The sequence below is a fragment of the Cynoglossus semilaevis genome, chromosome W, assembly GCF_000523025.1.
Source record: "Cynoglossus semilaevis isolate Cse_v1.0 chromosome W, Cse_v1.0, whole genome shotgun sequence".
Taxonomy (NCBI): Eukaryota; Metazoa; Chordata; class Actinopteri; order Pleuronectiformes; family Cynoglossidae; genus Cynoglossus; species Cynoglossus semilaevis.
The window spans coordinates 13330316-13341090 of record NC_024327.1 but is presented as its reverse complement, the minus strand read 5'-3'; the positions used below and the strand labels follow the sequence as shown (position 1 = coordinate 13341090).

The 10775-nt window shown below is 40.4% G+C and overlaps 1 protein-coding gene and 1 pseudogene across 1 annotated transcript in view; one reads left to right on the top strand and one right to left on the bottom strand.

Annotated features, from left to right (window-relative positions):
• Window positions 1–8: 8 nt before the first annotated feature.
• LOC112486340 (uncharacterized) lies at window positions 9–3893 on the bottom strand (annotated as a pseudogene).
• Window positions 3894–4686: 793 nt separating this feature from the next.
• LOC112486257 (AP-1 complex subunit beta-1-like) overlaps window positions 4687–10775 on the top strand; it is a 29089-nt gene continuing 23000 nt past the window's right edge. Inside the window, exons 1-10 of the mRNA XM_025052715.1 lie at window positions 4687–4723; window positions 5247–5352; window positions 5469–5604; window positions 5992–6237; window positions 6316–6506; window positions 6607–6828; window positions 6901–7021; window positions 7136–7231; window positions 7807–7922; window positions 8883–9048. Coding sequence (XP_024908483.1) covers window positions 4687–4723; window positions 5247–5352; window positions 5469–5604; window positions 5992–6237; window positions 6316–6506; window positions 6607–6828; window positions 6901–7021; window positions 7136–7231; window positions 7807–7922; window positions 8883–9048 — 1437 coding nt within the window. The remainder of the gene's footprint in view (window positions 4724–5246; window positions 5353–5468; window positions 5605–5991; window positions 6238–6315; window positions 6507–6606; window positions 6829–6900; window positions 7022–7135; window positions 7232–7806; window positions 7923–8882; window positions 9049–10775) is intronic.

Here is a 10775-nt window from a genome sequence, read left to right as displayed (position 1 = left end):
TGTTACATAACATTTGGCTCACATTTGGCTAGTAACCAGATAAACATGTTCATTTACCAGGTCATCTTGACCTGTTCTTGCCTGTGCCTGTCTCCAGTCTTCCTGTTATTCCCACGTCAGTTTGGCCAGTTTTTGCCTGTTATTCTGAGTTGGCCCTTACATATTATTTTACCATATTTCTCCACCACACGTCTTCTAATTGTTATAACAGAGTTAAACGTCATTGTTGGCTCCCAATGTGCTTCAGTTGTGTGCCATCATGTATGTTGCGCTGTGTGGTTTGACTTTATAAAATTGGTTCGAGGTCAGTAAGCACAACCAGAAGTAATACATAAGGCGCACCGGGTTATGATGCACACTGTCGATTTTTGAGAAAATTAAAGGATTTTAAGTGCGCCTTATAGTCCGAAAAATACGGTACACTCATGCGTTGTCCACATGTAGGTGGATATATTTTGAAAACAATGGGTCATTTTCTGGGGTTTTAAATCATTTCATAATATGTTTCTATTCACACCTAAGAGGTCACTCAAAGGTAACACAAATCATCAAACAGTCATGTATCTAGTCTTACTTGTGTAACATCAACAATAACAGTAACTGGCAAGGAACCATCCAGGATGACACTTTTACACTGTGAATAACGTTTTGAAAATATGCATTTTTTTCTTAATAAACTTTTTTTAAGAACACCTGCCAACTTAGAGAAAACATACATTTTTAAATACCCTTTTTTCGGTCTCAACAAGTCTAGAAAATGTTTTACCTATCTTGTTTTTTAGACAATGGAACTATTCTACTAAATGGATGTGAATTTTCTAAAAGAAGACGTTTCACCTCTCATCCAAGAGGCTTCTTCAGTTCTAACTGGTGGTGGGGAGTACAGCAAATATATACTCTGGGTGTGAAATAATAAAGCTACTTCAGCTCCCCCCTGTTGGGTGAGGCCTTTGGGTCAACTGGGAAAGTGTAAACAGTCGTTAAGAGTCTAATGGGTTGTTGTAATCCTCATTAGAAAGGTTTCGGTCTCCTGCCTCTTTGTTGTGTGAAACTGAGGAGAATCTGTTGGGTATTGTTCCTAAGAATGTGGGTGATAGGTTGTGTCTAAGCCCGCCTCTTCTGTTGAGTGATGGTTTTTCCATGTTGACAAAAATGGCTTCTTTTACCCCTCTCTCAAACCATCTGTCTTCCCTGGACAAAATGTGCACATTGTTGTCCTCAAAGGAGTGTGTTTGGCCTTGAGGTGTATGTGAACAGCTGAGTCCTGTTCTGAGGAGTTGGCCCTACTGTGTTGGGCCTGTGTAGCGGTTGTTTGGTCTCCCAATGTACAGGTCCGTACACTCTTCACTGCACTGAACAGCATAAACCACATTGTCCAGCTTGTTTCTTGGAGTCTTGTTTTTGGGATGAACCAGTTTTTGTCTTAGGGTGTTACCAGGTGTACGTGGATCTGATGTTCGTTAAAGATCCTCCTAAGTTTTTCTGAAACTCCTGAAATGTATGGAATGACGACATTCCACCTCCTGTTGTCCTCTCTCTTTGTAGGCCTCTTTTTGTTAGTTTTTAAAAAAGCCCATCTGTGATAGCCACAGGTCTTGAGAGCTGTCCTAATGTGTCCCTGTTCTCTCATCTTACCTCTGTTGGTGGTGGGAATAGAATAGAATAGAATGCCTTTATTGTCATTATACTTTCAGTACAACGAAATTGTAACCATTCCTAATGCAGTGCAAGAAGCAGTCTTAGTGCAAAAAAGAGAAAGAAGAAAGCAACATACATTATATACAGAAAATAAATATAAAAAGAGTCTAGGTAAAAATATACATGGAGGTAGGAGTAATGTTGACACATATCGCACATGTATGTTGTCCAGCGGAATGGACTATTGCACGTGACTGTAGGGTTGTGATGACTCCTAATTTGCGCTCCAGTGGGTGGTGTGAGTGAAAAAGGAGATACTGGTTGATGTGAGTTGGTTTCCTGTACACCTCTATGTTGAGATGCCTGTTGAGATTAACTTGATGTTCCTGTCCACCGCATTGATGTGGTCTGTGAAGTTGATGACCTCATGGACCTTGATTCTGACCCAAGTGTCGTCCACATATCGGAACCAGTGGCTGGGTGATGTTCCCACGTCGGAGTGTAGAGCTCGGCTCTCCACTTCCTCCATGTAAAGATTCGCCACTATGGGAGACACAGGAGAGCCCATAGCGCAGCCATGCTTCTGTCTGTAAAATAACTTGTTGAACTGGAAGTGGTGGTGAGGCAGAAATCCAGAAGGGCACAAATGTGGTCGATGGTCAGGTTAGGTCAGGTTCTGTGGTGGGGCTGCGTGTAAAAAGTGATGTGACGTCGTAGGAGACCATGGTCTCATCCGTGTCCAGTTTTAGGCCCCTTATCTTGTTGGCTGTGTGGTGAGGTGTGTCCCCAACCAATGATGAAAGGATAGAGGCCAGGTGTTTGGCGATGTTATAAGTGACTGATTTGATGCTGCTGCTGATGGGTCTGAGTGGAACTCCTTCCTTGTGGATTTTGGGGAGACCATAAATAGGGGGAATGGCTTCTCCCGGATATAGCCGGTGGTACAGAGGTCTATCGATGGCTTTATCCTTTTCCAGCTGTTGGCGGCAGCTGATGACCTTCTTTTTGTAGCTGCTGGTGGGATCTTTCCTCAGTGATTCATAAGTGGCTGAGTCACTGAGAAGAGTTTTGACCTTAGCGTGGTAGTCTGTTGTGTTTAAAACAATTGTGTACCTACCTTTGTCTGCTGGAAGAATGGTGATGTCTGGGTCTTTTTGGAGTGCTGCCAGCGCTTTCTTTTTAGGGAGGGACAGGTTTGAAGGGGGAGGTTTAGCACTGGGGAGTGCCGCGGTGACCTTCAACCTGAGCTGTTTGGCTTCCGTGGTGTTCAATCGGTTGTTTCTGATGGCTGTCTCAGTGGTTGTGATGAGGTCCACGGTGGGAATGTGTGCAGGAGAGACCGCAAAGTTCAGTCCTTTGGCCAATATGTCCTTTTCCGGCTGGGTGAGGATTCTGTCAGACATATTCTTCACCCAATTCACCTGGGAGCCCTGCTGTGTAGTGTTGGAATCTCTGTTGTTTCATGTAGATTCCATGGCGGTGGTCTGTCTGGGCTGGAGGATATGGAATTTGTTTTTGTCGTTCCTTACCTTTGTTGTGTTGGAACATCTGGGCCTTCTCTGCAAACTTGGAGACCTCATCCATGTTCCTGGGGAGTAGCATAGTTAATTGTTCTCCTACCTGGTCAAGTTTCAGCCTCAAGGCATCGATGGTGAAGTGTACCTGTCTGACTCGTTCACTGAGCAGCTGATACTGCGCCTTCTGGAGAATGTTCCTGGCCCTGTGACCTTTCACTGTGGAGAGGAGGCATAGGCTGCTGGGGATTATCTTGTGGTGTCTGCACCTTAGGTTAAACCGCAGCTGGTTCCTGTAGTCTGCAAGTTTTCTGTAAGTTTTCTCGTACTCCAGGTGGAGGGTATCCATCCCAAAGTGCGTGGAAATATGTCTATTTCACACCCAGAGTATATATTTGCTGTACTCTCCACCACCAGTTAGAACTGAAGAAGCCTCTTGGATGATAGGTGAAACATATTCTTTTAGAAAATTCACGTCCAGTTGCCTAACAGAACTCTTCAACCTTCACCATGACCTGGATGACTGAAAATCTTCATAGACATATTCTACTAACAAACAGACAATAGAGTTTATGAACATAATGGCTCATTGACAGATGTATTGAAAGTATAGTGAGGATGTCCTTCATTACCAAAGTCACCAGCAGTGGCGTATTTGTTGTACTAAAAAGAAAGTCATATGATAACTTTAATGACATGCTCTTTGTTGCATATGCATGTTGTTCTGACTGACACATCCATACCTCTGCTAAAGACTGGGAGAAATATTTAACTCCATTATATCACAAGGTCAAACTACAGCTAATATCTGAACAAATGCATTCTTGGAGGCCAGCCACAATTTCCATTAGTAACACCCAAATCTGTATTGATTTGTTAACCAATAAACTAGGCCAAAAACATGGTAGAGGCAACAGAAGTATAATCAGAGGAGAGACTTGAAAGAAAAAAAATCACCAGTTTATCTTAACTAAGTCAACTTTATTTAAACATCATTGATATAAAATAATGCAAATATACATTTCAAATACAGGTGTGTATTGGCAAGAATTTGGCGGTACAGTCCATATTACCATACAGGGGCAAGATACGATATTGAGATACACTGTGATACTATAGGCATGACAATATATTGAGTTTTTTAAAACAAATTAATTGTAGGAAAACTATCAGCACAGTAAACAAACAATCCTGTTTTATGCTTAACATCATGTAATTAAAATTGGAACAGAGGGATCTACATTTTAGTTAAATGTATTGCTTTACAGAGGTGTTGTATCATGGTAAGAATCATTTAATATCCTGTAACTCAGCAGAGAAGATAATGTTTTCTCAGCATAATCCATTGTTTTCTGTTGATGGTTCACTATCATCCAGGTCACAGGAATTCCTTTGTATTTTTCTCTGTGCTTGCACTAGTATTATCTGCTGTTCTAGTGATTGTCATTGTGTGACTTTTTTCCTCAATCTTCACCAGCATTCCTTTTACTATTTTTTTTATTGTCTGCAGGAGAATCGACAATTTGGATCCAAGATGACGGACTCCAAGTACTTCACCACCACCAAGAAAGGTCTGAAGATTTAGTCTTTGTTATTTTTTTACATGTGATGTCATTATGTATATTATATATGACGTAATTCTTTAAAAAACATGATCCTGTCATCATTCAGTTTGATGACAGATCAGCGATAACAGAACCATTACCAAAACATGTAAAAGGTAGATACTATAATAAATTTAGAGGTTGTTTATCAATAAACCAATTGCTGCCAAGTGTGTTACTCTTTTGCTCTTTAAATATTATGCCAAAATGTCAGCATTTAATGGTTTGACCTGATGTGACATGAAATCAGTGTTGTGCTTGTGGCATCACTCACAGCTTTGGGGAACTCAAGATGGCCAGCATTTTTTTTTGTTATGCACAGCTGCTCCCTCCACATTATGTATTCATCTGATTGCAGATAGAGATAATTGATTTGTGTGTCGGCCTACTGCTCAAATCTTTTACAAATAACTATCTGAAAGGTGTGAAGTACTCCTTATAAAATAACAGATGGTCTAATCGTTCTGTTCCCTCTGGGTGTGTTTTTCAGGTGAGATCTTCGAGCTCAAGGCAGAGCTGAACAGTGACAAGAAAGAAAAGAAGAAGGAAGCTGTGAAGAAGGTCATTGCATCAATGACAGTGGGCAAAGATGTCAGGTGAGAATAGGAGAGTGAATGAATGACTGAATCTCAGTTTGACTTAAGTGCAAGTCATAACCTCTCCATTTTACAGTAGATCAGAAATAAATTAATATTTTGTCCTGTCTTTTCAGTGCTCTGTTCCCAGATGTTGTGAATTGTATGCAGACGGACAACTTGGAACTGAAAAAGCTGGTCTACCTCTACCTGATGAACTACGCTAAGAGTCAACCAGACATGGCCATCATGGCTGTGAACACCTTTGTTAAGGTAGGTTCTGTCAGCTCTGGATCTTTGTGTAAAATCCAGGTGGAGCACTGTATTGTGTTAGGGTTAGGGTTAGTACACTCGAAAATAAAAATAGAACATTTCAGTAGTCTATCTAAATAGGACTGTGTGTAATATTTACCATTACTGTACAGTATTGTCAGAATAAAAATATAAATATCTGCATACATTAACTGTTTAACAGCATTGTAGCCATATTTACTTACTGAATTCCCCTTTAAAGAAACATGACATGTTAATGAATAGCTCTGATATCATTTATTTTTTGGCAAAATTAATGTTCGCTCATTATGATAATTTCCTTTTGTAAGAATAATTAGTACTAAACAGATACATAAAATGTATCACATCTATGATTCACCAAACAAGGACTGTGAAGACCCCAACCCTCTGATCCGAGCCCTTGCTGTTCGTACAATGGGCTGCATCCGGGTAGACAAGATCACCGAGTATCTCTGTGAGCCGCTGAGGAAATGTCTGAAGGACGAAGACCCATATGTTAGAAAGACAGCTGCAGTGTGTGTAGCAAAGCTCCATGACATCAACGCTCAACTGGTGGAGGACCAAGGCTTTCTGGACACTCTTAAAGACCTCATCTCTGACTCTAACCCTATGGTAGGACTCGCACATCTGTATCTGACTGTTGCACTGTGAGCTCCAACATGACGTGCTTCCTCTCCTCTTTAACCTTAGGTTGTAGCAAATGCAGTGGCTGCACTGTCGGAGATCGCAGAGTCCCACCCCAACAGCAACCTAATGGACCTGAACCCTCAGACCATGAACAAGTTGCTGACAGCCCTGAATGAGTGCACAGAGTGGGGCCAGATATTTATCCTTGACTGCCTGGCCAACTACACACCTCGTGATGATCGTGAATCCCAAAGGTAGGAAGTAAACACCAGCATTATTAACATTTGGTAACTTTGCTGACATTTGATTCCACAGTAAATTAATTTTCTGCTTTTCTGTTCCAACAACTACTAGCATCTGTGAGCGTGTAACTCCCAGACTCTCACATGCCAACTCTGCAGTGGTGCTGTCAGCAGTGAAGGTATTAATGAAGTTCATGGAAATGCTGCCAAAAGACCTGGATTACTACGGCACTCTCCTGAAGAAGTTAGCACCTCCCCTGGTCACCCTGCTCTCTGCTGAGCCTGAGCTCCAATATGTGGCTCTGAGAAACATCAATCTCATTGTGCAGAGACGGTGAGTTGCAGAGGTATTTCAGCTGAAGATCTTTAATATGTGTGTTTTAGTGAAGTTTTTTTCTCCTTTCAGCCCTGAGATTCTGAAACACGAGATGAAGGTTTTCTATGTTAAATATAACGATCCAATTTATGTTAAACTGGAGAAGCTGGACATAATGATTCGCCTTGCATCTCAAGCCAACATTGCTCAGGTATCACTCTTTAATGCACTCCATTAATAAATTGTTGTTCTTAATGATACTGTATATACATACTGTATAATACTATAAACTACACAGCAATGAAATGTGTTTTTCTTGCTTCAGGTTCTGGCTGAGCTGAAGGAATACGCCACGGAGGTAGATGTTGACTTTGTCCGTAAAGCGGTCAGAGCCATTGGGCGCTGTGCCATTAAAGTAGAGGTGAGTAGTTTCTAGTTTATAACACCAAATTGTTCATCAGAATCTCTGATGTGTAGAGTTTTATAATGTTAACAAACTGAGCTTTGTCTTCTGAAATACAAAAAAAAGGTTTTTTTGGCCTACCTATTGATATGACTGTGAGGGCATTAAAAAGTAAACACAAGGTCAACAGTTAAAAATTAATAAATAAGCTGTGGATAAATCTCAATATATCATGATTATTTGTGATTTTCACCTCCTTTTACTCCCCCAAAGAGTCTCCTACTCTCACCTTAGAGGAGTAGAAGGAGGGAGTGGGAGTCTCCCCTCCCCGTCCGCTTCCTAATTTAATTGAGTTTTTGTCATAATAATCTAACTCATAAAAAATAGTACCAGGCTCACTAACTTACTTGAATTATAAAGTTGGATGATATGTACACAATTATAATGTTTCCCCTTAAAGTACTGTAACAACACAACTTCTATCATTTGTGCTTTTAACTTATAACATTATAATCGAGTGATTTCATTCTATCTAAACATTTCTGTTACAGCTGTGTTTTTTTTAAGTGACAAATCCTCTTTTCACTTATTAGCAATCAGCAGAACGTTGTGTCAGCACCCTGTTGGACCTCATCCAGACCAAGGTCAATTATGTGGTGCAGGAGGCCATCGTGGTCATCAAGGACATCTTCCGAAAATATCCCAACAAGTAGGTTCTGTTAACATCAGGGGTCATAGTGTCATTTCAATAATTTCCAGATATACAAGGGTGAGCGTGAAAGTTGTAAGACAGATGTTACAATTCTGAAAGAATCAGATATCATTTTAATCCAACTCGAATTCTTTCTTTTTTAAAATTTGAAAGAAGCACAATTTCATCTTCCTTCCTTTCTTTCTTTCTTCCTTTCTTCCTTCCTTCCTTTCTTTCTTTCTTCCTTCCTTCCTTTCTTTCTTCCTTCCTTCCTTCCTTTCTTTCTTCCTTTCCTCCTTTCTTCCTTCCTTCCTTCCTTCCTTCCTTCCTTCCTTCCTTCCTTCCTTCCTTCACATTTGCCTTGTTCTTTAAAATGTCTCTGCTCTTATGCAAAAACAAGTATGGAATCACAGTGAGGAGCCCAGTAGCAATTGCTGCCTTTGTAGTCAGCACTCTGGATCATGACTTTGGCTATGATTTCAACAGAGTGGATTTCTGTGGAAAATATGCTACACTGACGTACCATAGTAGAGCAAAACTTGCAGTCACGGGTCTCTGAGGAAGAATCTTCAGAGAACTTTCACCACAGCCTGGTTCTATCCTCCAGCCATAAGTCACTGAGTCACTGCCCTGTTAAACCTTTCTCTGTTATGACAAAAAACCTTCACTTTAGTCTGTTTTTTCTTTTTCCAAAAAAAAAAAAAAAAAGTAAATTAAAATTGTTCAGCAGTAGTTTATTTGTCATTGTGACACAGCACACACACGCACACAACGAAACCTCTGCATTTTACCCATCACCAAAGTAAGTAGCAGTGTGTGGGTACAGAATCAGGTGGACTCGAACCTGAAACCTTCTGGACCCAAGTCCGCTTCCTTAACCACCAAGCCACCACCGCCTGTGCAAGTTGAACTATACATGTCTGTATTTCTGTGCAAAGGTCTGTTTAATATGCTAATTTGTTTGTGACTTCCTGACAGGTATGAAAGTGTGATTGCTACTCTGTGTGAAAACCTGGACTCCCTGGATGAGCCGGAGGCACGTGCTGCCATGATCTGGATCGTGGGAGAGTATGCTGAGCGCATTGACAATGCAGATGAGCTGCTGGAGAGCTTTCTGGAAGGTTTCCATGATGAAAGCACTCAGGTGTGTGTTTGTGCATGTGTGTGTGTGTGTTTAATAAGAGCAGTGGGGATGTTTTGTTCAAAATGTGTTGAAATTGCAGTTTTAATGACAGAAGCAACAATAATTTGAATATGTCACTGGCAGTAAGCAGCAGACATTAGGAGTAAATGGAACAATTCGTTGGATGTTGCAAACAACTGGGAAAATTAAAGTAAATAATCCATACAAATCCACTGAAGAGCTGCAGAACTGCTACTGCAACATAATCTATGCTAACCTAAATCAATTTTCTGCAACCCCCCCCCCCCCCCCAAAAAAAAAAAAACATGCAAAATGGCATAACAGGCCAAAAAGTTCCCAATGACATCCTTCATCACTGAGTCCATTCATCCTCGTTGTCACTTCTAAACTCTTCTGCCATCTCCAGAGGAAGATGAAGGGCCATCTTCTCTGTTTGGCTGTGGACAGCCTCATCATCAGCATCAGTTCCAGTTTGTTCATTTGTTATCTGTTGCTTCATTATGGTTTGGCTTCATATTTTATGATCTGCAGTATGTCTTTTTCTGTCAGGAAGTATTTTATTTGCATTCTCTGTGGAAGTCTATATGTAAGTGTGGACTTTTTTTGTTTTTAAGAAAGTCTTAATGAATGTATTTGTCTCATTATTTAATAAGTGCAGTAGCTGCATTCAGGTGTCACGAGTGTAGACGATGCCCTTTTGTAGCAATAGATGGTATTAGTTACTGATATTAGTAGTTCGGAATATGGGTAGCTGGACCTAAAAAACTACTTAAAAAGTGTGACTTACTGTATAGTAGGAGAAATACATTACTGCATTTACCGTTTCTTAATTACACTTTGAATTGCTTGTTCCATGTGCCATGAAGTTACTCTTATCCCATACCTGTAGTTTGGGGTTCATTATTTTGTCTAAGCCAAGAGTTGTGTATTTGTCTAACATATATTGCATATTTTTCCAGACTGAACTTTGAAGAATTTTCAAACTATTGAGCACTTAATGAAGCACTGAGAATTACTCTTTTATATGGTTTTACATGGTTACATCACACAGTCGTTAAATTTCAGTTCAGACAAAGGACACAATCATTAACCTTCCAAACTTCCTCTAGATTAGGAAGTCCCCTCTTTATGGTCACCAAAATCCATTACCTGGATTCCAACTTAGTCAAGAGGAACACACACATTCCCTAAGAAGTCAACTATTACAATTTATGACCACGTGACCAAGAGCTTGCAGACACTTCCAAGTAAACATTTAACTTAAAGCCCTAATACTATATGTTATATAGCCCAAGAAGTTCTCTTGCACACAATCAACACACTTTCCTTCAGTTTAAACACTGATATAACATTTTCATACACACCGGTCATTCTGCTTGGCACTTTCCTAAGATCACACCCTCCTCCACCAGCATTCTGGACATATTGTTTTTTAGTAGTTTTGTTGAGTCTAAAAAATATGTGTGCCTTTTTATGGAATGGGTTTGGTTGTAACAAATCACAGATTCCTTTTCCAGTTCCTTTTTGACCTTACACTTGGCTCTCGAAGAAGGCGGACGCTTTTTCCCTTGCTCCTTTCCTCCCCTCCTACCCTTATCTGCCCTGCTACTGCTCTATGTCTTGTACCGTCTCTGTCAAACTATCTCGGAGCCTCTCTCTGCATTTTCCTCCAAAACCAAAATGATGGATCTGGTAAACTGGTCTCTCAACGCAATTGATCATATTTT